This window comes from Sesamum indicum, linkage group LG10 (genome assembly GCF_000512975.1).
Source record: "Sesamum indicum cultivar Zhongzhi No. 13 linkage group LG10, S_indicum_v1.0, whole genome shotgun sequence".
Lineage (NCBI taxonomy): Eukaryota > Viridiplantae > Streptophyta > Magnoliopsida > Lamiales > Pedaliaceae > Sesamum > Sesamum indicum.
Window position 1 is genome coordinate 7,189,221 of NC_026154.1, and position 27,336 is coordinate 7,216,556.

The 27,336-nt window shown below is 34.6% G+C and overlaps 2 protein-coding genes across 2 annotated transcripts; both read right to left on the bottom strand.

The window, feature by feature from the left end:
* Positions 1,599 to 6,659, bottom strand: LOC105172181 (probable ADP-ribosylation factor GTPase-activating protein AGD11). The gene is made up of 10 exons (XM_011093544.2): positions 6,275 to 6,659; positions 6,020 to 6,131; positions 5,418 to 5,504; positions 4,732 to 4,816; positions 4,347 to 4,422; positions 4,058 to 4,221; positions 3,736 to 3,964; positions 3,401 to 3,517; positions 3,197 to 3,292; positions 1,599 to 2,290 (listed from the first exon to the last, which is right to left on the bottom strand). Exons 2-10 carry the CDS (start codon positions 6,060 to 6,062, stop codon positions 2,009 to 2,011), a joined length of 1,179 nt encoding a protein of 392 aa, XP_011091846.1. The 5' UTR covers positions 6,063 to 6,131; positions 6,275 to 6,659; the 3' UTR covers positions 1,599 to 2,008.
* On the bottom strand, positions 11,695 to 14,180 carry LOC105172182 (NADPH:quinone oxidoreductase). The gene is made up of 3 exons (XM_011093545.2): positions 13,956 to 14,180; positions 13,457 to 13,645; positions 11,695 to 12,346 (listed from the first exon to the last, which is right to left on the bottom strand). The coding sequence occupies exons 1-3, from the start codon at positions 14,047 to 14,049 to the stop codon at positions 12,039 to 12,041; spliced, it is 591 nt and encodes a 196-aa protein (XP_011091847.1). The 5' UTR covers positions 14,050 to 14,180; the 3' UTR covers positions 11,695 to 12,038.

Consider the following 27,336-nt stretch of genomic DNA (forward strand, 5'->3'; position numbering starts at 1 on the left):
AAAACTCAAATTGCAGGCCTCAATGGTTGTGCCAAATCGATTGTTAAATTATTAAATTTGTGCTCATTATCTTCCCATTTCTTTCAAGTTTTTACTGCAATTATGCCTTGAATTTCTCCCTTCACCTCCCATGAACGCCCTCATTTGGATTATTTTTCAAGTTCTGCAGATTAAGAGTTTAGTTCGCAGTGAGGATACATAAGGGGGAAACGTTCGCTTGGTAGAGAGGGCTTGAAAAATATACTGTGTCGGCAGGTCGATGGATCGAGGAGAGAATGTGTAGATCAAAATAAGGAAGAAAACAAATGGGGAAGCTAAAATCCAGCCGCAGACCAATGGAAAAGACTGCGAGATGGTTGGAAAGAGTCATGGGTGGGATAAGGGTAGTCTGACGTCAACCCTAGTTGCCAGCAGTAGTGAAGGACAAAGAAAGTAAGAATATCAATGAAAAAAAAAGGGTTTGTGTTGCAGTTTGGTGATGCATGTAGCACATGGTTGTTAGATGATGATGGGGTTGGGCGGTGACAGGTCGCCAGAATGTCAGAAGTTGCAGCCGGCAATGGTCAATTGCCACAGTGGTTGGAAGTAATTAAGGATTGATTGTTCTTGACATGGAGAAAGATGGCAGAGAGCCCCCTTTCACAAGGAAGATAACCCACATTGGAGAGAAAACTTAAGCATACAATTTTATTTAATAAGTTTTTACTTAAGCACACAATTTTTATTTGATAAGTTTATATAGTATAAAAGGTTAAATTGCATAACACTACCTGTGTTATAGTGAAATTATGTCAAATGTCTTATGTTAATTTTATACGCAAACGAACCCTATATAATACGAAATACAACACGAAACGTCTATAAATTATATTTATCATTATTTAATCTATAAAAATATTGATTTTTATATATTATATATCAGTAGAAATAAAATATCCGTATTTTTGTTTCATATATGTATAAATATACTTTATACATATGTTTTCCCCAAAATCCGATTATGGCCTCAAAACCTTCTCAAGACGGGGCAAGTTTGGGACTGAGTCTAACCCCAACCTATTGCCATCCATATTGCTACTTCATATTATATTTGAAATGATTTCTAATAACAGACCATTTGTATTTGTTTGAATAATTTCATATTACAAAGGATTTCAAACCTTTAGACACTCATTCTAAACTATATTTTTGTGAAATATTATTGCATTCAAATTTTGTTGATATGAATCTATTTGAAATCATTTCATAAAATCCTTTCTTTAACCCAAATAATTCCGTCAAAACACAGCCTTTACATTTTTATAATCCCCACAATTTCTTTGAATATGTGATGTGGTCGAGGTTCTTACGAAAAGATGAAACTGGGAACTTTACCTAGGGACAATTGTGCACCAAGCGAAAACACGATTTTCGAGGGAGATTTTTTAGTAAGAATGGTCACTATCAATGAATAGTGCTTGGGTTAAAAAAAATAATATTTTTGGTATTTATAGTAGTGTTGGAATTTATATTATATGGTGGGTTGCATTTGTTTAACATGTCTCTCATATATGTTAAATTACCTTTTTACCTTTATAGGTTAATATTTCTTACCAATATACATCAATATGCAATTTCTTGATTGTCAAACCACTCAACTTGAGTACATGTTGTTGCTGAATTTCCTGCTCAAGAAAATCATGGACTGGGGAGAAACTAAGAGGCAATGCATTGGCAGAGATGTTCAGCACAACGCAACACACCAGTGGACTTTTATGTTACAACAAATGACTCCTCACCAGCTATGTATTGACCAGTAAAACTACATCATAAATGAGGTGAATTTCCTGATAATCCTTAGCTGCAAACTTTTATCAAGTGGACAAGCGCAGAGTTCCACAAGAACCAATCTCGAGGACGGAGAAACGGGACCGAAATCTACCTGTCGGTCGAAGATAATACAGTTACAGCAGGAAGAATTTCTTCAGAGAAGGCTTATAATTATGCTCGTCTAAGTCTCGTCTGGCTACTACTGTGTGAGAGGCACACATTCAAGCTCAATCTCTAATACTCCACGCTCAACGTTCTGCAGCTTTATAGAGATTTCTTGTTTCACCCGACCATCTTCTAATGTGATAACTCCATCGCTCACGAGCGTATTCTCTTTGCTCGCTTTCCACTTTCCGAGCTGTGTCGACTCACTGATTGAGGAGCATTCTGAAGCCTTAGCAGCAGACAGCAGTGGTTGAATATCAATCTCAGCGTCTCCCATAAAATCATCAGTTGAGAATGTATCCTTGTCATAGACAAGCTGCAAAAATATTGTGGAGTTTCTCAGCATGAAATTTTACGTAAACCACAGAGAAGGCATAGTTAAATGCAATGATAGGAAGGATACATCGGTTGTCCTTATCACATGATATACCAATTCATATGCCAGTTTTTTTTTCCTTTGTTTCAGGAAAAAATAAGTTTGAATGGCTTTGCCTCAGTTCACCACGAGTCAGGACCATAGATCACTTAAAGCGGTAGTTATAGATTAACCACCATCACACCCTTCACGTTATTAAGGTGGCCCGTCCAGACCATCTAAACCAATAAGTGCAGGTAAATGCATATCCCACTACTATAAAGCCAATAAGTTGTCCAGAAGTGCTAAAACGGACATGCATACTCTTGATTTTCTCTTTTATTAATAAATTAAGGTTAATTTCGACAGCCTCTCATGAGAATTCATACAATTCCATTTTCATACCAAAATCTACCCTCTATGTTTATGACATTTAAATATCCGCCATCATATTTGAACACATGGTAATGTCTAGAAGTACGATGAGATGTTAATACTCTACTTCCACAAAACATATAGGGTATTGTTCTACATCTTATCCAACAAAGATAAGTAATTTTAAGGATTTTTAAATATGGAAATCTAAAGAGATCGGATATAGTCACTAAATATACTAATCCCTGGGAGTCGTCGTAGCTACTCTAGGCCAAGATACACCCAATCACGTATAAATGCAGCCCATGAAAATAAGGAGGTTGTCATAACTAACCGTTATTAATAACTATAAGTTATGCCTTATTATTGAGACAGAATCCACTAAAAAATTGCTTTTACGAGTCCAGATAACAAGGGGGATTGTATTTCAATTTCGAGTTTCATGACATCTCTTTCTTTCGTTGTTGACTTCTTATGCATGAGGAGACTTACCAACTTCAGTGGAGGTACATTTTCTGGAATTGACAACATTAGACTTTCATTCCAGACGGGGTTAAGGTTATTCTTTATGACACGAGTCTTCATAGACTGCATTAGAAACAGAAAATTTCATTGTAAAAACGGAACATAAGATTACGATACTATAAACTCTTACATGGACATCTTAAAATTGAGTCAAAAACAGAAGAGAATTACTTGATTTCCCAGTGAGAGGATGACATAGGGATCGCTGCTCACCACATCTCGGATTGCTAGGTTGGTGCCCCTTACTATATTAACCTTAATCAGTCCTACAAATTCGACCATCCCTGCCTATACCACATAATAAAAAGTGTTGCACAAATTAGTATAAACATTCATGTGAAATCTTCAGTTCTAGACTGCTGCAGTTACAGAAAATGACTTCATTTGTATATACATGGTGCATAACATAATTTTCTTTGCTTTTCTTGTCAGAAAAAGCAAGTGTCAAGCAATAGTTGTGCTTCCTTTCGATATTTAATTTCATTTTCTGCAGCAAGAACTGTTACCATTGAGTTGTTTTTTTTGGCAGCTTTATATTCCGTTTTTCTCCAGCTATTACGAAATACCAGCCCTAGACCTTGGATACGGTGAGCAGTTGTTTGTTTGTCATATCTCTTCTCAGGGGGTGACGGAGAACAACAGCTCGAAGAATTGCTGTTGGAGGTTAACGGAGGTGGAAACCGGCAATTCAGCTCTAAATCACGGTCCAAAAACTGTAGCAGCTCATATTTTCTCCTAAGTGTCCATAACGGAAATCTCTAATTCAGAAAATACATATATACTGATCAAAAAAATGTTGAGAGGCTTGTTGTCTTTTTGTTATACTACCTTATGAAATCAGTGCGCTCCACAGTGGAAGAATCTGGTTTCGGTTTTCTAAAATAATCAGGAATGCAAGCTTCATATTTCGAGTTCACAACATTGTTTCCTCCCATTTCAATTAAAGCATCAACTTGCTCGTCAGTCCATTCGTCAAGCTTCACCGAGAAGACCTGCGGTATAAACATACGACAGATAATAACTAGATGTTTACGCACTGAGCCAGCAGATCAAATCAATAAGTCGGGAATAGATACAGCTGTTGCCGTGAAAATTGATAAGTTGATGAGATGGACACCTTTGATATATGCACTCCAAGGCTTCTATGTACTCCGGAGCATTTGATACAAATGAAAGCTCCAATGCTCAGTGATCTGGTCAGAAACGAATGAAATAAAAAAGGATGCCCCATCATAGAATTATAGAAAAAACAGAGTAAAGAAAGTCGAGATTAGCGAAAAGAGTAATAGGAGTAGCAAATCTGCATAGTTAGTACTGAGATTACCTCTACAAAAGTACTCATAAAATCTCAATGTATAAGTATAAATTCATTATAACTGTAACTGTTGAAGCACCCGTAACAAGGTGAAACTTTTGAGACATATAACTCCATCTAAGTCTTCAGACATTATAGATGATACATAAATAACGGATTTCAATATGGTGACAATTCTGAGACTTACACCCATTTTGGATCTGGCGATCCACAATCTGCACAAGTTCTATTGCCTGCTTCAGATAATACACTCTCCAGCCTCTGTCGTGGACCTCATTCACAAAAACACAGGCAAAAGTAAACTAAAGTTATTGCACAGATATTTAATTTCGCAAATTATTTTTTGGGAAACAAAAGAAAATTGACACAAAAGAAAGAATGAACACACTTTGGCCCTGATAGAGATTAAGTGACAATATTTAAGAATACAGGCAGTACAAACTACTAGGATATGACACCTCAAGAAAGTCATTTTTCTTTTTGACTTCAAGGTGTCGCTTTTGACACCTCAAGAATGTCATGTTCTTTTTAGTTCGGGGTGTCGCTTATGACACCACAAGGAAGCCATTTTTCTTTCGACTTCAGGGTGCACAAAGAAAGTCATTTTTCTTTTGACTTTGGGGTGTCATGGGAAGTTAAAACAACCAGTTAAATTTGGATCTATAATTGAAGTAATATCAAGACAAGCAAGTACATCTGTTATGTAATCTTTGTCTCTAATGCAAGGGTTAGGCAACAAAGCTGATTTAAGGACATTTTCAAACTCTTAACTCCTCAAACATTCCATGACACTCGACGAACAGAATCAAGGGACCTCAGAGTTATATACAGTTAAAGACCTGGACAAGCAAATCTAAAACAAAATTTACTTACTGGAAGATTTAGAATGTATCCATTCCCTTGAGCAGAGACCCCAGTTTGAAGAGGTTTCCATTCGTAAGAGCTCATAGAGAGAAAAACCTGATTCAGACGACACACGGTAATTGCAAAAACACATATTGGCAAGATATAGCATAGTCCTCTAAGAATTTTGCTCCGAAACAAGTACAATCAACTAAACAAAAACAAGTCTATAAATCTAGAAAAATACTTATTATTCAGAACTTCAAAACAATTCTCAATCATCCAATCAATCTAATATCTAAGAGAAGAAACAACACCAAAGTTCGTAAAAGTTATTTTACTCCAAGAGATGCAAATGAAAACACAGAAAATGTTCATCTACCCAAATGGAAGCCAAGTACTAGTTTTCATCATTGCCCTTTGTGAGACAAAACCCAAAGATATCCGTACCCAAAGTTTTAGGCTGATATTCATGTATTGCAGGCACAATTCTTTTCAAGAAGCATCAAAAAGTAAACATAATATCAACCACTAAAGAACCCTACGAACATTAATCAAATCCCAATTCCAACAGAAAATCAAGAATCCTTCAGAACCCAAAAATGCTTCAGCCTAGATAACAAGAAAACTACCTGGAACATCTTTAGTTTCTGCTTTCCCTTGTTGAATAGACATCTTTAGCCCCTAGAATTCAGGTCCCGGATCCCTATGGTCTTAAAGAAACCATAACATCGCTTTCTTTTTCTGCATGATTCAAGAAGGGTCACATTGGAATTTCCGATTACTTCAATTGTTGATCCAGAAACGAAAAGGGATGAAGAGAAAAGACAGAATTTGTCAAAAAAATATTCAGCAAGAATCAGACAAGAACAAGAAAATAATCTTACATGATCAAAAGCTCGGCTTTTTCTTAGCGTAGGCCGCAGATGAGACGATGGAGATTCATCTAATCATATGAAGATCGCAAAAACGTTCATCAGAATTAGTTGCATGAATTAAAAGCATGCCAACTCGCCAAGAATCATTGAATTCATGCAACTGCACAATGGGGGCCTCAGGAATATTCAATAGTAAACAAATAAAAATACATCAGACAATTGATCACTTGAATTAGGATTGACAATTCTTCAAGGAAATTTGAATTTACATTTTTTCATACATCACTACAAATGATATTTTCTTTATGTTTTATTTGATGCCCGAAAAGAAAATGTCGAAGGACGATAAAATTGATAATCAGAAGATTTCAGACGTTGGGGCAAAAGGCTTTTTGTTTGGGTAGTTGGCAACTACCGGCCGTACGGTATTATTTTCAAGTTCTTTTGTTTAAACGCGCACTCACTACGCGTATGTATTAAAACACATATGAATTCTATTTTTATTTCGGATTAAATACAATTACCACTCCAAAAATATTTACATTAATTATCTTCTAAATTATTAAAATCTTTAAAAAATCCCAGACCTTTTATTTTTTATTTAAAAAGTTAATTTATAAAAATTTCTTTCTAAAAAAAAATTAAAGAAATTTCTGAAATGCCAAATCATCCTTTGTCAAAAAAATTTCTAATTCTAGTAACAAGTAAGTACATATTATTAATAGGGAAAAATGCAAAAAGTCCCATGTGATATTGCAAATGAGTAAATTACCTTCTTATAAAAAACTAAATAGCAATTTACCTCCTTGTATTTTTTAAAAATACAGCAATTTACTTCCTTAGACCAAGAGGTAAATTGCTTCATTTTAAAAAGTATAGGGGGCGAAATTGCTATATTTTTTTTCATATGGAGTAATTTGCTCATTTGCAATATCACAAAAGGATAAATTGTTATTCACCCATTATAAATATGTATTAATTGTTTATTTTTGTTATAGTTCGTTTGTTGTTTTAGTTTTACTAATTGTATATTTTTTAAGTAGATATATAAATACATATGTACGTATAAATTTATTTTAAATTTGGTTTGATAAACAAGTGAAATTAAAATAAAACGGCTCCAAGTACTTTAGGATTACAATAAATAAAAAGAGCTCGATGAACAAGTGATACTAGAATTAGTCAAAACTTTGACAAAAGATGATTTTTGATATTTTAGAAATCCCTTTATTTATTTTTTCACAAAGTAATTTTTGTACGTCAAATGAACTTTTTAAACTTAAGAATTAAAGGTGAGGAAGGTTTCTGAAGATTTCAATACTTTAGGGCGTAATTGACGTGGGCTGAATATTTCAGAGATGATAATTCATAATTGTATTTAATCATTTTTATTTATTCAACTAATAATAATTAGGTTGCAGTAAGGTATGACAAATAAGGTGGATGGATTGAGACCCGCTCCGGATCCATCCCAGATGATATGGATTTAGATCAAAATTATTGAATTTGAATTTGGGGTCAATCTAAATTTTAGGTGTTCAGTCGGATTCAAGGTTCGGTTTTTTTCTTATCTAAAATTTGGTTGAAACTTGTCCGGGTTTCGTCCCAAATAATATTTATGAATATATTTAATTTAATTTAAATTTTTACTTTTATTTAATACATATGTTTTTGGCCCAAGGTTTGAAATAATAAATACTATTACAGTAGAACATCTATAAACTAATACTAGATAAATTAATAACTTTTTAAAATAATATTTTTCTTCGGTCCCGACTTGGTCCGAGATCTAAATTAAGAAGATTACTTTTTTTGGAAAACCCTAATATAAATTTATAGTTCCTTCAGTATTATAAGTTAATAATTTTATAAAATTACAAATATAACTAGGACAATTTAGTAAAATATGATTTTATTGTTGTTTGCTTCTTCTTAAAATTTAAATCTACTTGTATTTCATTTTTAACTTTTCTTATTGCAACCAAAAGCTCCAGCGTTGTGTTCTCATACTACAACAAAAAAATTGCAAAGAGTAGTTGTCGCTATGAATGCTTCCTTCCACATAATTGGTTGCAAAGGCATTGTATCATCTTCAGTTTCACCTTGAATATGATTTCAACAACATTAGTTACAATTTCTTCTAAACTTTGGAACTCTAAACATGTTTACATTTAAAAATAAATTACATTTTGCTATTTGAACTATACTCATTTTTACACCTTGCCATCGAAATTTTGTTTTTGTGTATCAGCCTACCATATCAATTTTGTAAAATTTGTATTTTGCCAGTCTTTTTGTTGATTTTTCTCCCGAGAAAACATCATATATTGTGCATACATAGAAAACATCTCATTACATAACCTTGAAATATCACGTGTGCACTGTATGTGATATACTTTTGACAAAAAAATTGGTTGAAAAACAATTATAAATAGTAAAGTATAAAATTTCGTAAAGTTGAGATGGTGGATTGACACAAAAAAAAATTTAAATGTCAAAGTGTATAAGTATTCATAGTTCAGATGACAAAATCTAATTAATCCCATATTTAATTAGTTATATTGTTTATGAACAACATTCAATTAGTCAATACAATGTATATATTTTATTCATGAAAAATAATCGAGATATGTCCGGTCAATAATACCTCCATGCCTTTGCATCAGACGATGGAACATGGATCCCTCCTCTGTTTGATGTTGGCATGCCAAGTCATTTGCTCGCCAGTCGCTTTTGAAGCATATAATCTCTATAGGCGAGGGGTAATTGGCAAGCACCTAAGAATGACATACGATGTCTTCTTGCGATTAGAATTTTGCTCCCTGGTTGGCTTGTACCTAGCTTCAACTTGCAGTAGTCCAGATCAATGTCGTCCTTCCAGTACAACATGCAACCATTCTTACATAGATCAATCTTCTCAACAGATAAACCCAAGTCTCTTATCAATTTCTTTGAAACCTGGGGCAAGGTGTTGTCGTGGGGCAATATATGACCAGCCACGACTAGTTGCAAAGGGATACTTACAAGAACCTGGAGTTGACTATGATGAGACGCCCAGTAATTAAGCCAACTACAATTCGCGGCTCTGGCAGCTTCACGTAAGTGGGATGTAAGGCAATTAGATGTCAACAATGCCTTCAACAATGGGCATTTGCCTGCTCCACTACGATATTCGATCATATATATATACTGATAAATATGGTCATCGGTTTTGATATTCACCAACTCAGCTACAACCCCCAATTGAGATTGGGTGCAACCATTCCACAACGGCTGCTCGGCAGCATGCACTACATCGTGAAATCGACCTGTCAGCCCAGATACATAATCGTAAGCCCCCCTACCATAATATGAACTCGATCGTGCATCAGTAGGATATAACCTCGTATCATCATCATGCACACTATCCTGGTTATCATTAGAAGACTAGACAGTCGGCTCGACAACATCAAAAACCATCATCTACGCCTCATCACCTCAAGGTGTACTCGTACCCTCCATAGCATGAGAAACATGAGTTTGCTCCTCCTGCAACTGGACGGCGGTGACTGCCTTAAAATACTCTTGCACCCTCTGCTCATCATGAGAAGTCCAATTATAATACTTTGACATAAAATCTTTCATAAACTAGTCGAAATTTACCTCGTCCGTGGTTTTGAAAATTTTATTTTTGCACTTCTAACAAGAACATTTTATTTTCTCACCGTTCATATATGCATGTTGAGGTTTGACTTATTTTATAAATGTAGCAACATCATCCTAAAACTTCAGGGTAAGACCCGTCGTATTTGAAAGGTTCTTCTTATACATCCATCCCCTCAACTGTCTTAACATGGTGATGAGTTCTAGACACACACATATATGTATCAGCTATTATAATATTAAATTTAATCGATAAAATTACAAAAAATTTAATCAATTAAAAAATAAAGAGTTAAAGTTGTTACTTGATCAAAATAACTCCAAATATCAATGAAAATTCGAGACAGATTGACGAACAAGAGTAGAAAATTATTAGTGGGATAGTGAGAGATAAAAAAAATTCGAGAGAGGTTGAGAAAATAGAGAGAAAATAAGAAGAACGAGAGAAGATGGTGAGATTAAATAGAAAAGGAGGAACACGTTTAAATAGAAAATTTTGGAACGGTTAATGGAACGGGTACATGAACACATATTTAACCCTTAAAAAATAACCATTAATTTAGATTTTGGAACGGTACTTGAGACGGCCTTAGGAACGGTCTTCCTAACCGTTGAAATATAGCCGTTGTATTTCATTTGAAACGGTCTCAATAATACTAAAGGAATAATAAAAAAACTATTTCAATGTATATCGGGTTTTGAAACAGTTTTAGAAACACATGACTTTTTAAATAGAACTAATAATTTAGAACGGCTTTTCGCATAATTGATTAAGGGTGTTCCAAAATCATTCCAGATTGTATCTCATTTTAGAATACATTTTCGAACTGTCATTTTTTGGACATCCATTGCAACACATATAGGAATGGTTGACTCAAGACCGTTCCTAATTCTGATATAGCGTTCCAATCATTTACCTTTACTATTTCGGAACGGATTTAGTAACTGTTTAAAATTATTACCCAAAAAGATGTTGAACATGATGTTATGTTTCAATATCCATTCCTGATGTGTTCTAAAAGGTTGCAAGATGGAACAAGTTTTGAAACGATTACTTTAATCATGCCAAATTCCGCCTTTTTGTGTAGCCAGAGTTTTTTCCTATATTTAGAACACAAATTTTTTTAACTGAATTTTCAAAATAAATGAGGGTATTATGACATTTTGCTATTTATTTTTGTGTTCATGAAAAGTTTAGAAAGTCGAAACGAGAGTGCTGTCTTTCTCTCCGAGTCTTTGTCTTTTGTTTCAGAGTTTGTTTGGGGAGATTGTGGATGTAGGGTTTATTTATAAAAGTTCCATCGTTTTCTGCTAAAAAGAAAAAATCCAGAGACTCTTATTTCTCGATTTCTTGGTTTCGAACTGAGATTTCAAATCTTCAATCTTTTCTTAATTTCATCTTTTTATTCAGTATTCACTTATTGCACTATAATAAATATTGCATGCCAGAAAAATTAAATCGATCAAAACGGAAATCACATGTCTCCAAACAAATTTCAAGTTTAGAAATAAAATTAAATACCAGCACTCTAAGATTAGACATAATTATACAAATATCTCATACTCTTTGCAAAACTACAACTATATTCCTTGAGATTGCAATTGTAATTACAAATACACCCTATTCAGATATAAAATTTTACAAATACACCCCTGAGTTCTATTAAGGGATGAACTTATAATTTCGTAAATGACGCGGCTATCATATAGTTAAACCTAATATTAGATAGTGTCAAATGCAATTTACCCTTAAAAATACATTTCTAATTGTAGCAGATTCATACGGCTAAGTACAAGAAAGGTTTGTCAAATTTCAGCAGATTGAAATTAATCCACAATGTACAAGAATATTGTCATCACAGTTCTCCAACTTTAAAAGTAGTCATAGAGTTTAGATACTTGCTAGAACAACATGGCAGTGAAGAATACACTTGATTAATATCTTGAAAGCAACAAGAAGCTCGTGTTTGTGGCAGTCTTTCAAGTCACAGAACAACAGGCATCTAAAATGCTGAGTGCACCTTACAACCAGACCAAAGAGAATTGCCATGTTGGAAACTCATCTCCCGGTTTTTATTCAATCAATGAAAATAGACCGGCATAGTGCTCGCGTATAAAAGCCAGCAACAAACTAATCACGCTTACCTTGGAGACGCAGAGTGAAAGTATACAAGGATAAGAGAATCTCTTTCAATCTCTCCTTGGTTGCATCATCAATCAAGTTGCCCTCAGTATCAAATTTCGGAGGAGGTTGGAATGCATTCAGAAAGAACTCTGGCTTATTGATGAAATGAAGATTAAGGTAAACCCCAATCTGACGGAGATGATATTGCGACCGGCCCCCACCAAAACCCCCTCCGGTGCTCACTATAGCAGCAGCTTTATCAGCCCAAACATTCGGGGGCCTGGATGCCCAATCGATTGCATTCTTTAGAGGTCCTGTATAATCAGAGATACCAGTTCATAAAGGCATTGTATTATTTGAAATGTGAATGATTTGGTAATAATATCGAAACCCCAGTAAGAGATACATACACAAACCATCAGATGAATTACCTAATCATCGAATCTGCCTATTGCAGCTACTAAATAATTAGCTTGAGCAAGTAAACATGAAAATCCAGAAATCACTTCCCATTCCATGTAAGCCGAATATCATATCATTTAGTGAAATAATTATACCATTTCGACCATGTAATGATATCAGTCATTGAACTGTTGAATACCGAAATACTGTTCTAGAAACACTTGGCGCATTATTATGATGTAAGCCCCATGCCCCTGAAATAGTATATATGGTACCTATATGTTTTCAAGTAATCAAACTATAAAACAAAGGCAAGAAGTGAAGCCGGACTAAAGTCTTCCAGGATCCTCTGTCTCTCAAGTACGTCTAAAATATCCTCTTCCAAAAGATATTTCAAATAATATCATTTCCATGGTGTATCATTGGATTTATTTGCATTAACTCATTCTATTTCTTTTTATATTTATTAGCGACTAAGGGTAAGATGGCAGAGGGGAAGTTGGTTGCTAAATTAAAACTTTTGAAAAGTTTTAGCAAAACAAATTTAGCTATGAGGACAGACCACTAGCAAATAGCTGTAATTTCAGCTGCAACACATTAATCATCTGTTTCCTCTCCTTCTCATTTGGTCCCTTAACCATTGCTTAGGCATTACTCCTTTCAAACTCTTCAGGCAAGGCCTCCTTATACATCAAACGGTTCACTGAACACATCATGATAACGTCTTTCAACTGAAAAGATTATATACTCATACAACACCAGACGCTCACTTCAACTCTCCCAAGCAAGCAATGCATCAGAACTCACCAGAATCGTACTAATTTCTAAAGGAAACAAACCAATCATACCAAATCACAGTAAACTTCTATTAAATAGCAAAGAAATGCCATATGATAACGGAATGAACTTCATATAGACCCAAAATTAATTCACAGCGAACTCAATGGCACAACACAAATATAAAACCCAAATTGACGAATAACATAAAACTTTAAATGAGTTCCGTTGAGATCATTCGGTACCTGTGACGGAGTAATTGTACTCAGGTGAAGCAAAAATTACGCTATCAGCAGCAAGAATCTTCTGCCTGAAAGCCTCTACAACGGGTGGGTAGGTTCCATCTACTTCAAGATCCGTGTTCAGAAATGGTAATGGTGATATGTCCACATACTCTATCTCCAAACCATTAATTGACTTCGATACCTCCATCGCTTAAGACCGATAATTTCACGCCCACCACCACCAACAGAAAAAACAAAAAAAGAAAAAGAGCTCAGTGATATTCGAATGTAAATTGCAATTTACTCAACCAAAGAAGAAGAATAAGAGAACAAATAAAGGAGAACAAAATGAAAGTGCTGAAGCGTTCAGGCTGGAATAGTTATTCCACAGAGCATGAGCAGAAAGTACCGCGGTAGAATATACTCCATAGCGGCGGGGTTCAAAAGCCACAGCAGAAAGTACAACAACTCAGTACAGACCAACAAAAGTAGAGTATACAGAGGACATAAGAGGGAATACCTGCACGAAGCAGGCCGCGATTGTAGGACCCTTTGCGGAGAGAACCGCAGAGTGCAGCAACTTTGATGATCGGTGGAGGTGCCGCCGCCGCCATGGATTCTCTTGTCTCCGGCGGCAAACGGAAAAGTTGATTAGATAATACGTCCAAAGAAAAGCACACCAAAATCTTAAATCCACATCACAGTAGATTCAGACTGGTTCCCTTTATGTTGGAAGGTAGAAAGCAAACTACAATGGTAAAAGATATTTGAGTTATTTCAACTATACCACAAAATGGGCACACCTTTTTTTTGGTTAATTTATATTTATGTTATATTTAATATTAATATATATTATTTAATTAGTAGTTATTAATCTTAATTATATAATATTTCGATTGTAACTAAAACGTATTAATAAAAAATAGATTGATTTTTAATTAAGTTTTAAAAACTAATAAAATTAAAAATTACACAAAAAATTTATTTAATTATTGGCTTCATTATTTGGGGTCTACGATCCCGTCTTGATATATTATTTTGATGCAACAAAGCTTGACTTTATTATGATTGGGTATAAATTTATTATTTTACCCATGCTTGAAGCCAATTTATCTCATTAGGAAATTATGGTAGTTTGTCGTTCACCCGTGCTTGGTTTCTTGCCCGTGTCGTTGTTGGTGGTATCAAGATCTTTTTCTTTTCTCACCTATCATTTTTATTGGCTCATTATTTTTTAAATTGCAATTAGCAACTATATTTTTAAAATAAATATTACAAATTTTTTCACTAATTTTTTATAATTATATAAACTTTTTTATTAATTAAAAGTAGCAAATTAATATATCTATGAGAAAATAAAAAGACTTCAACACCAAGACCAACGATATACTTATGGAACTTGCGATTACTATTAGTATTTATAATTATCACTAATTTGTAATATATTTTTACTCTTTTTGTACACAATTTCATAGTACAAGTTGGTAGGTATGACCCAACAAATTACAGCCCAAAAGCGAGTTGAAAAGCCCAATACTCCATCCCCTGTGAACGGTCATGATGCTGGAAGAGGCCCATTGAATTCAGCCTAAATGCCAACAGCTGCCTCGATCCTCACGCACACATCACTCTTTGAAGCCTGCATGGCATATACATGGGCCCTTCACGTAGACCCTCCTGACCAATAAGGAGTACGGGTGTTAGGAAGGTCTCCCTTAAGAACCTGGACTCTTACATTCAGCAGATTCCTTGAAGACTAGGAGTTCTCTTCCACCTTGGACTCTCTCCCTCACCCAAATAATAAATCAAACAGCGTAAAAAATTAGGACTTAGTCAGGCTTTATCTTAACTCATTTTATCTATTCTCCACAAGAATATAAATCACCATTAGTTCCTTGGTGAAGGAGGATATTCTTCTATAAATAGGGAATTCATCCCCAAGCAGGAGGACACCTTCATCCACAAAAATTCGGTTACTCTGCTATGTTTCCATAGCATTTGTAAACACGATTTATCTCTACTTTCTCATCATTTCGCGTTATTCTTTTAACGCTTTTCATTATTTCGATTATTACTTCAAATCCAGTACTAACTTGGGCTTCAGAGTGCTAACTTTTTATTTTATAGATCTCTTTCTTTCGAATTCTTCTCTAAGCAATCCAGGCTCAACATCCAAGTGTGAGTTCACTAGACTTATACTAAAATGGCATGCATCAATTGGCGCCGTCTGTAGAAAATTAAGTTAAAGGCGTAAGATACCATGAAGACCCCAAGAATCCTGCTAACAAACATAAGACGGTAGAGGCACCCAACAACAATCAACCTTTACAGGTTATTGCAGGAGCCTCCCTAGCACCAGTAGCAGGGTCCACCCAGCCTTCCCAATCTTGATCTTTCCTCCCAGAGTGATGGAGCTATTGGTTGACCCTCCAAGGCGAAGCACCTGCTCAGACATTACCTCGGGTGAACTTTCCCTAGCTTTGCTGGGCGTAATCTAACAAGTAGTTGCAGCGTACATTCGGGAACAGATGGCGATACTAATCCCTGCTCGCTCAACCTCGGTGACGGAAGTTGGCATCCCTCAGGGAAGAACGGAAGGAAGCCCACCAAAAGGAGGTATTGATGTGCCGGGAGCCCCGCCTACCATGGTAGAAGGGCTCCATCCAGCAACTCTCCAGGAAGTCCCTCAATAATGGTTCTTTCTACTGAAGTGTCTTAGAAAAGGCTTTCAAGATGTGCAACACCGGATAGCAGGGGCTCTAGGAGAAGAACAACAGGGCGTCCCCTTCATAGACACTGTGATGACGGACGAGCTCCCTGCACCCTTGCCATTGCCAAGTATGATGGTCAATTGACCCTGAAGAACATTTCTCACGTTTTGAGAACGCAGCTTTGCTACATCGATATGCGGATGGGATCAAATGCCGAGTATTCGTCAACACCTTCGCCAAGGCCGCGCAACAATGGTTCAACCAGCTGTCCCTTGGAGCAATAAGAAGCTTCTGGGAATTCAAATCTCTGTTCTTGCACCAGTTCGCCAGTAGCCAAAAATTTTGGAAAACGAAACTCAGCCTCTTCACCGTACGCCACAAAGACAATGAACCATTAAAGGGGTACCTCCAAAGGTTCAACACTAGCCTTGGAAATACCTTCCACCACCCAATAACTAAAGGCCAGTGCCTTCTCACAAGGATTCCTGGATAGAAACTTCTTCAAGTCCCTAGCCAAGAATCTCGTTTTGAAGTTTGATGCATCTTGGCTCGAGCGGCCGAGTATATTAACATGGAGGATACAAATGCTGCCAAGAAATAAAGTCGTGGAGAAAAATGAAAGAAAGCTAGGGAGGAAGACCCCTTCAAGAAGCAGTGCGCCGAGTTTAGGGACAAGAAGGCACTTTTCCATAAGAACTATGCCATTTACACCCTCTGACGATGTCCATCACTTAGGGCCTCATTGCAGTTGAAGGCAAAGGCCTGCTCACTCATCCCCAGTCGTCGAGAGAACAACCTCAATGTCCCAAGCCCGATAAGTTTTTGCGCTTTTACAATGATTACGGCTATACTATCGAAGAATGTCGGCACCTAAAAATGAGATAGAAGGCTCATCAAAAACGGATAACTGCTTGAGTATGTCTCCTGCGAAAAAGCCTTGGGAATAGTACCTTACATCAAGCAAGAAGAAAACAAGTGGAAGAAAGTGAAGATCTCCCCTCCGGAATGTTCACTCAACGAAGAACGTAGAAATACCTTCAAAGAAAAATCAGAAGCCAACGACCCTCCTAAGAAAGGGGTCATACGAATGATTGTAGGAGGATCACAGCTTTGCTACACATATATAAATTATATACTTATATATATTAATCTTATATTATTAATATATATTAATATGGAATAAGAATTGACTTGACTCACACTTAACACCTTACAACTCTTACTTACAGAACTAAGAAAGAAGAAAACAAGAGAAGACTAAAGAGAGAAAACTGAAACAGATTAACAGAAATACAAAATAGAGAAACAAGAAAGAAAGAAAGAAAAGAAAGAATCCTTTCCTTGGCACCGGCGACGATACTTACAGAAGAAAGAAGAAAACAAGAGAAGAGAGAAACTCTGAACTGAAAGAGAATAAAGAAAGGAAAGAAAGAAAGGAAACTGAAACCGACAATTAATGGATTGAGAGTTTGAGACAGAAAAATTGCAAAGACGACCTCACACGAGTCACGGCAATAGATAGGTTTTCTGGTTTGGTTAATTGGTTTCTTAAACTCTTACATAAAAATGAAAAAAATTTAACTTACAATATTGCTTTGAAGGTGTTTGATGAAATGCCTAAGTTAATTTGCATTTTATGCTTCTAATTGCATTGGTTAATTTGCATTACTAATTGCAGCATTAGTATGTGTTTGCTTTTAACAAAAAAAAAATGGTTTTTCTCGATTTTTAAACCGAAAAACCGAACTTCAATTCGGTTTTAACCGAATCGAACCGGTGACATTCGATTCGGTTTTCGATTTTCCAAACCACCGAATCGAATTTTCAGTTAACAGGATTGGACACCGCTAATCCCACCACGCCAGAAAAGCACAAGTTAGAGAGGCACACAACATGACCATAAAAGAAGTTTGGAATGTCGATACCATAGAGGATGCCCCCCTCATCCAGTTTGGGAGGACGGAATGTTCAGGTCCCAAAAACCCCCCACAATGATTACGAAGTAGGGCGCATATTTATAGACTCGGGAAGTTCCACCGACATACTGTTTGGAGAGGCGTACAACAAAATGCAACTAGGAAATACCCCTCTGGAAATAGTGAACACCTCTCTTTATGATTTGTAGGAGAAGTGGTCCACCCAAGGGGCATGGTCTCACTATGCCTAACTTTAGGCACCGACGCTACTCGAAGAATGTGTCTGTTAGAATCCTGGTAATGGACACCCTTTCAGCCTATAATGTCATCCTAGGAAGGCCCACCCTCAACGCCTTCCAAGCAGTAATATCGACCTACCACGATCAAATTCTCAATGTCTGGAGATGTAGGAGAAGTACAAGGGGACCCCTTCCAATCTCGTAAATGTTATGTGGAGGTTGTGCTCAAAGGACAAAAGAGAAACAGGGACGAAGATCCCAAGGGGTCACCCTTTAGCCAGCGCGACAAAGGTGCACCCACCAACAAATATGATAACGAAGCACCTCCCAACAAATGTGAGAAGGAGGATGTTGAAAATAAAGAAAATGAGATGGCCCCCTCCAAGGTCTAGCTAATGGAAAGAGCTGATGAATATCGAGATTGTACAAGGAGATCTAGATAAGTTCACACACATTGGTTCGCAATTGAAAGGTACAACTTGTGAAGGAATAATTAAATGTTTATTTCGTAACGCATACATTTTCGCATGGACTTCTCAGGACTTAGAATGGATCGACCCTAATGTCATAACCCACCATCTTAACATCAATCCTCACATAAAGCTAGTAAAACAAAAGAAGAGGCTTTTTGGGCCTGAGAAGGACAAGATTGTCCAGGCAGGAGTGGACAAACTATTGTCAGCTGACCATATCGAGGAAATATAATTTTCCGAATGGCTATCGAACGGGGTGTTAGTCCCCAAGCCTGGAGGAAAGTGGCGAACGTGTATCGACTTCAGAGATTTCAAGAAGGGGTGCCCTAAGGATTTTTATTATCTTCAACAAATCGACCAATTGATAAACTCCAAATCTACTTGTGGACTTTTAAGCATGATGGAAGCATCAAAAGGGTATCATCAAATAATACTAGCTCTAAAAGACAGCAAAAAGGTTTGCTTTATTACATCTGCCGAAATCTTTTCTTCTGTGGCCATACCATTTGACCTAAAAAATGCCGGAGCTACCTCTAACGCTTGGTAGACAAAATATTTCGCCGTCAGCTTGGAAGAACGTAGAAGTGTATGTAGACAACATGCTGGTGCAGAGCAAGGAAACCAGCATCATGTGGCAAACCTGGAAGAAACATTTGTTGTGTTAAGAAAATATCAATTGAAACTCAACCTTTGAAAGTGTGCGTTTGGAGTAAAAGGAGGGCACGTCCTAGGGTTCATGCTTACCCAAAGAGGGATTGAAGCCAACCTCCTCAAGATCAAAGACATCCTAGACATAAAGGCGCCCTCCAGTATCAACGAAATGTAGAGGCTAACAGGGAGGGTGGCTGCACGAAGCCGATTCATCTCTAAATCGGCTGAAAAAAGCTTGCTCTTCTTCAAAGTTCTCCGGAAAGCGAAAGATTTCAACTGGGATGGCTCTTGTGAAAGAATCGGTATGACCCGCGAATGTGGTGGAAGTATGAAATAAAAAGTCATTGAAAACGAACCAAAGGGGTGTTCCCTTTGAAATTTACAGGCGTTCGGTGTTCGTCAAAAGCATAATAATAAATGAAATAAGCATGCTAGACATGTGGCTAAAGAATGAAACAAAAATATAGAAATACAACATGTAACTTTACCTTCTGTTTCTATAAATGAGCAGCAATGTGCGTCGTTTTCCTTTTTGTTCTCCCATTTACTTTAGGATCCAAATTATAATCTCTCTAATTTGTCCACACCACACTAAAGAAGAGATATAATTCTTTGCTAGATAGAACAAAGAACAAGAAGAAAAACAACTCCAAACTAACACTATTGGTTAGCGCTTTCAGAATGTTTTATGTTTTAAATTGAATTCAATTCAATATAGAACAAAAATGAGAATATTTTTGTAGAGAAAAGAGAGCGAATTTCGTGGCTTAGGTGTTGGTTATACTCGATATGTGTGTAGTTTTGTATATTAAATACAATTAAATTCATAATTTAATAACTACCAAGTTTGCCTCCAACGCAACTTATACACACACAACATATAATCTTCAACTTCCCTCAAATGAACTTGGACTTCAAGTATGAACCATGCTTGATTTAATCAAATTAAATTAAACCCAAACAAAGTTCATTGGACAATAATTAATTAAATTATGTTTATCTCAACTAAGTCCAAAGATTCATTTAATCCAATTAAATAAGTCTAAGTCCAAAACTCTAATTAATTAATCCAATCAATTAATTAAGCAAAACCAAGTAAATTAATTCCATTAGTTTAAAGGTGTTGGGCCCAAAAATTAATTAATCCAATTAATTAATTCTTGAGCCATCCATCAAATGAACTATTGAATAAATTATTCAATAATTTATATATTCTCCTTGAATTAATTTAATCCAATTAAATTAATTCGTTCCTTCTCGAATTAATTCTAAATTAATTCCACCAATTCCCTAGTGATTTGTGTTTGACTCTTTAGGTTCACCCTCAACTAGACTTGGGCATTATGTCCAATACAAATAATTAATTAAATCTAATTTAATTAATTATTTTAAATTAACCATTAATCAGAAATGCCCGTCACCATAGGTGGTCGTCTAGCAACGGTACATGGCACTAGAAACTAGGTAAATGTTGACGTGAACATTTAGACTCTCGAGTTTCATACAGGTATGGCCTTTCCATCGACCATCTCCCGGCCTTAGTCTAGGGCGTGGAATTGGGCTTCGGTTCCCATCTTGGACCAGACAACTGTGCTGAATACTTGATATGTGTTTACTCTATTGATCGACAAAGGAAATCATTTCCTATTCGACCAATCGCTATGGCCATAGAGTTAGAGAATCTAAACCATCTCAGAGTGTATATGAGATATATCCATCATATACTGATAGGGGACGGATTCTATCTTGAAATCCACCGTCCTCAATACATAATCCAACTACACTAGAAAAGGCTTATAATGACCACATCGAAAACATAGTCATCTTTTGCCAGATCCAGTATATAGCCATCATATGCATGCGACTGCCGTGATTCCTCAAGTCTAACAACTAACCCTATACTATCGGAGCTGGGAATTCAAGTCATACCAACCAAGCCTCAATGACTTCCATATGATGATTCCCGTCAGTCAGTTCAATCAGTTAACAACCTTGTCGATTAATCCATTAAAATTTGCATAGACATCCCATGTCTGTCGCTTATGAAACACGACACTCATCCAATGAATGCAATACTTAGTGCAAGTCGCTATAGGACTCTCGATGTCCAGTCTCGAGGTCCTTGACTTACAACGTTTCAAACCAACCCTCAGAAGTTGGTTGCATAGATGTCATCCAATGTGCAACCTAACTGCATAGGTTATTCAATTGGTCTGTGGGTATTTGTTGTGACGTTGAAACACCGTTCAACATAAATAGTAAGCACAACAAACACATGGTGCCATAGATGAATGCTTACTACATTCATCAAGATAATATCACATTCATAAAGGTTGCTTAATAGTTCCCAAAACCACCAATTCAATTGGTTTTCTAGTCGCCATTTCTAACAATCTCCAACTTGACCTAAAGCCAATTACCCATACCCCTCAAACCTATTTGAGTGAGCAATCTGTGATACCTGCTCGGTCTCACGGGGTCTATCATATTTTTTGTCGTGCCGCGGTCCAACCACATGTCACCTCTTCCTACCATCGTTCCAAACTGATGGTGGCATCTAAGAATATTCCTTGGATCTGTGATGAGATCTCAGCCCTTTTGCTTGTGCCATTGTCTAATTGTTATTCTCCAGGTAACTACTGGCTTGGCCATTCTAGACTTCACATTCAACCATTGAATGTGGTTTTCATCCAAAACACTTTGTGAGCAACTATTAAAGTCACTATACATTTGACTTTCATGGTGAAAACCATTGTGGCATCCCGCTTAAAACCATTCGAAGCCACCACATCACCATTAAGTCTGAATGTACATTCAAATTGAGAGTAGTCACCATTCACATATAACTGGAAGCTAGTATCGCCATAGCCTTCCACAATTAACTCTCCATTAACTTGCATCAAGAACGTTTCTTTAATCCTCATTCAGGTACTAAAGAGTAATTTGAACTGCTATGCAGTGCCTTCTCGATACACTCCTGATATCTATTATTATGCTCAAAGTGTATTAGACCACATACCCATGTTGTCAATGGCAAAAGACATAGGGGATGTCAAATATCTTTCTAAACTTCTCATCAATCCACAAAAACTGAGTCTTGGACAGCTTAACCCTATGATAAGGGAAGGAATCCAATTCCTTCATGGAGAATTGCATGAATAATGTTTGTGCTTCAGTGTTTGCCAACATCTTTACACCATTCAAAATGAGTAAAACATTCACACCTAAAACACTAGGAACACAACTAAGCTCCCACTGTTCTAACTCATTCTCGACTTGAGTCATACCCAGCATGACCTTGTCTAGATAAATATTTCAGATACACGAAGTTTCAAATCTAGTTTGTAACATAAATTCGGATTGCCGATGTAGATATATTGTATCAGAAAAATTAGGTTACTTTTCTAGGATGAATGGAGGATATTTTCCGACTCATTTTCTCATTGATTTCTGAATGAAACTTGTAAATCCGTTCCACTTTCATTCCAAAACAGTCGAAAAATATATTTTTATTTATCTCAAAAATTAAAATAAATCAAAATAATTATATTTAGGCCCCCTAAAGTGTTCATCATTGAGTAATAAATTGTTATTACAACATAATTGAATAGAATATAAAAATTAATATTTTTTTTCATACTTTTATAAAACAAGAATATGAAAATTGAATGTTAGAAGTATGTTGTTATATTCGACCATCGTTCCACTACATAATTCAATCGAACAATTCGATTTGAAATCAACCGTTAGATACGATCATCTTGATCCCATATTGTTGTTCTTTAAATTTCACATAAATTCAACTTGTCGATGTAGATATATCGTATTAAAAAAAATATATGTTACTTTTCTAGGATGAAAGCGAAGGATATTTTCCGACTCATTTTCCACCTAAACTTGTGAATGCAAACCCCTTTCATTCCAAAACAGTCCAAAAATACTTTTTATTTCATTTTAAAAAACTTAAAATAAATCAAAATAATTATATTTAGGCCCCTTAAGTATTCATCATTGAGTAATAAATGTTTATTACAACACAATTGAATAGAATATAAAAAATAATACTTTTTTTCATACTTTTACTTAACAAGAATATGAAAATTGAATGTTACAAATATGTTGTTATGTTGTTATAATCAACCATCGTTACACTACATAATTTAATCGAATAATCTGATTTGAAATCAATCGTTAGATACGATCATCTTGATACCATATTGCTTTTCTTTAGGTTTCACATAAATTTGGCTTGTTGATGTAGATATTGTATCTGAAAAATTATGTTACTTTTTTAGGATGAACACGAAAAATATTTTTCCACTTATTTTTCTGATTGATTTCTATCCAAAACTTGTGAATTCATTCTACTTTCGTTCCAAAACAGTCTGGAAATTTTTTTTAATTTATTTCAAAAAATTAAAGCAAATCAAAATAACTATATTTAGGACCATTTCCAATGAATTTTGTGAAGCATTTTGTGATGAAAAAATTTAGTTGTGACAACATAGCAGTCGAAATTTTCAACCATCACAATCAACTGGAAAAATAGTACCAATAATATTTAGGGGCTAAAGTTGAGACGACCAATCCGTTGGAAATTCCTTTTGGTGTCTTACCGTCGCAAAAAAATGTCATACTGCGACAAACTCCATCGGAAATCTCCGATGGTTTATGTGCTCTCGGAAATTCTATCACAAGACTAAAAAATATATATTTTTGACTAAATTGCGAGAATTAGTGATGGAAGTACTTTCACGTCCTACTTTCTGAGGAATTTGCGACTACATATTCTATTTTCCAACAAATTGTACAATTTTTTCGTCTAAAATTCTATCAAAAAATAATAAAATGCGTTACAAAACCGTTCGAACTTGGGACCAATACTAGCCGTTCGAAAATTCCGTACCAGTAAAATACTTTTTTTGTAGGCTGATGATACTAATACTGTTGCTTGAATTTGTTTTGGCTAATTTTTTTCTTTTTATAGTACGTATGAGTTCTCTTTGTAGATTATATAATTTGTCTATATGCTTATAAAATTTCGTAGTTGCCCTAAAATTGATGGAAATTTGGTTCCAAAATTTCATAATTTAAATCAACGTCATATGATTTTCTTTTCGTTTTTTCTTGGGTAGTTATTTTAGCTACTATTTGTTGTGGCACGTTGTACTTGCATGAATATAGTAAATAATTTTTTACATTTTAAAATTATAAATAAGCGTAAAATATACAAATAAATACATTACATTAAAAAAAATAAAAGAGAAGAAAACTAATTTATTAGTTAAAGTATACTTTGAAAAGTCGAATAAGTTAGTTATCTTAGTAGTTGAAGGACATTTTTTACTTTACAAAAAATTCGTACAACGGTATTATTAACCATCATTTATGAGTATGGAGCCCCTTTCCTTTTTATATTAGTATAGATAAATCGTTTGATTGACTTTGGACCAAAAATCGGATCACTCACCTAATATGCTAAATGTAGGTCTTGAAGTTCTAAATTCGTCCAATACAATATAATCTATATAAATTAATACTCAATAAATTAATATTTTTTAAAATAATAATTTTATTCGATTTTGATTTGGGCCTAATGTCTAAATTAATAATTTTGATACATTAATAAGATCAAAATTTTTCAGAAAACTTTTATATAAATTTTCGGTCCCTTCAATATTATAAATTAATAATTCTATAAAATTACAAATATAATTAGGACAATTTAGTAAAATATGATATTATTTTTTTTTTCTTTTTAAAATTTAAATTTAATTGTATTTCATGTCTAACTTTCCTTATTGCATCGAAAAGCTCCAGTATTACATTCTCATACCGCAACAAAAATTACAAAGAGTTGTTGCCGTTACGAGTGTTTCTTTGCCTATAATTAGGTGCAAAGAGACTGTACCATCTTCAATTTTTATCCTAATAGGATTTTTCTTTCCATACATAAACTTGCATTAAGTTTTAATTAATACTATGTTCTATCATGCACAATGAATGTTATTATTTTTTTAGGGTAATGTATTATATTTAATTAATCACATTATTCAATTAGTCAATACAATCTATATATTTATTCAGAAAGAATAATGTAAGTTTGTTGAATGGGAAAAAATTTCTCTAAATTAAAAAATTATTAATTTAACGATAATTAATACTTCTTCAAATAAATAATATTATATGGTCCCGACACGATTAATTTATACAAATTTTACTGTAGATTAAATTATAGTAAATTACCTTTACACCTTCGAGAGTAAATATTTATGCCCTTAACAAAATTATAAATAAATTTTTTGAATTTATAATTGTAATTATAAGTACACTTTCTATTCCGTGGTAAAATTTTACCCACAAGTCTAGAGGTATTTTACACTAATTAAGGAAGTTATTGGTACGCATAAGTGGATTTGGGTGGGAAAGGAATGAATTTAGTAATGGAATAAATGTGTGAATGAAATATTATTTTGAAATTAAAGTAAATATGAATTTACAATATGTATATATATGTATATGTATTAGATAATTCAATAAATATTTATTATTTACCAAAAAAAATCGTACTTATTAAAAAAGTACAAATATCAATAATAAATTACTTAAACTGAAAAATTTTATACTTATATATAGTAAATATTGGTTTAAATACATATATAAATATATGTAACTATATTTATATCGATTAATTATGATTAAATTGTCATGATTAAAAAAAATAACAATAGTAAATAATTATTAACTATTATTTTTATGATAGTGGCTAAATTTATCATGAAAACCATATAGCGAATGGTTTTGCGATGACTAATAGGCTTAATTGTTTATTTATTATATAACAATAGGGGAAAAATGCAAGCAACACCCTTATAATATTGCAAATGAGCAAATTACTCCCTTATAAGAAAACAAATAGCGATTTACCTCCCTATATTTTTTAAAATAAAACAATTTACTCCCCTATGATTTTTAAAATGAAGTAATTTACATCCCTGTATAAGGAGGTAAATTGCTTCATTTTAAAAAGTATAGGGGAGTAAATTGCTATATTTTTTCACAAAGAGTAATATGCTCATTTTCAATATCACAGAGGGATAAATTGCTATTTACCCTATATATATATAACCCGCACAAAATACCAAGAATTACCCAAAACCTCTTTCAATCTACTATCAATGCTAAGGACGGAACAATTTCAATTAGATATTGTAAGTTAGATTTCTTTTATTGATGTGAGGGCTTTATTAATTTATATAAATATTTTTACGAGCGATATCTCATCCCAGAGACATGAGTTGACCAACGGTGATACTCGATATATAATTTCTCAAATAATAAAAAAACCTAAGAAAAGGATGGGGATAAGAATTAACATAAAGGACTATATCCTACCTCTTTATGTAGTAGCTATGGTAGGATGGATGGACCAACTATACTATTCCTTATTGGTATAAGTGGGGAAAAACTACATGTATTAATAGCGTCTAAAGAGCTGTATTAATAGCGTCTTATCTTATTCTTCTTTCTTAATGAAGGAATTCTTCTAAGCTTCACTTTCATTTTGCGATGGGAATTCATTAAGTTACATTACAAGTGAACCCGTTATTCGTAATTGCACGGATCATTTTATTATTTAAAAAATTATTAATATTTTTATTATTAACAGTCGTTCGATACTGAAACCTTTTCGTGTTGGTTGTCATTAGGGTTTTATTAAAAATATGTCAAGACGTCCCAAAAATTGACCTTGTCATAGTCGGAAATTGAATTTTATTTTCTTTTATCAGACTTTTGGAGATTAAAATGTCATGTGTGAATCTTGATTTTATAATTAATATATTGTAAAAGTGTTGAAATATGTATTCTTTTAAGGTATAATTGCAAAACCTCCTCAGGGATTTGTCTAAT

What these genes read in the sequence shown, in the direction of transcription:
- LOC105172182 (XM_011093545.2), bottom strand. Translation starts at nt 14,049, where the DNA reads ATGGCGGCGGCGGCACCTCCACCGATCATCAAAGTTGCTGCACTCTGC. An exon ending in TCGCGGCCTGCTTCGTGCAG is followed by an intron (nt 13,646 to 13,955) that starts GTATTCCCTCTT and finishes ATCGGTCTTAAG; the next exon opens with CGATGGAGGTATCGAAGTCA. An exon ending in GTACAATTACTCCGTCACAG is followed by an intron (nt 12,347 to 13,456) that starts GTACCGAATGAT and finishes CTGATTATACAG; the next exon opens with GACCTCTAAAGAATGCAATC.
- LOC105172181 (XM_011093544.2), bottom strand. Translation starts at nt 6,062, where the DNA reads ATGTCTATTCAACAAGGGAAAGCAGAAACTAAAGATGTTCCAG. An exon ending in TCGCCAGATCCAAAATGGGT is followed by an intron (nt 4,423 to 4,731) that starts GTAAGTCTCAGA and finishes GTTTCTGACCAG; the next exon opens with ATCACTGAGCATTGGAGCTT. An exon ending in GAGCGCACTGATTTCATAAG is followed by an intron (nt 3,965 to 4,057) that starts GTAGTATAACAA and finishes ATGGACACTTAG; the next exon opens with GAGAAAATATGAGCTGCTAC.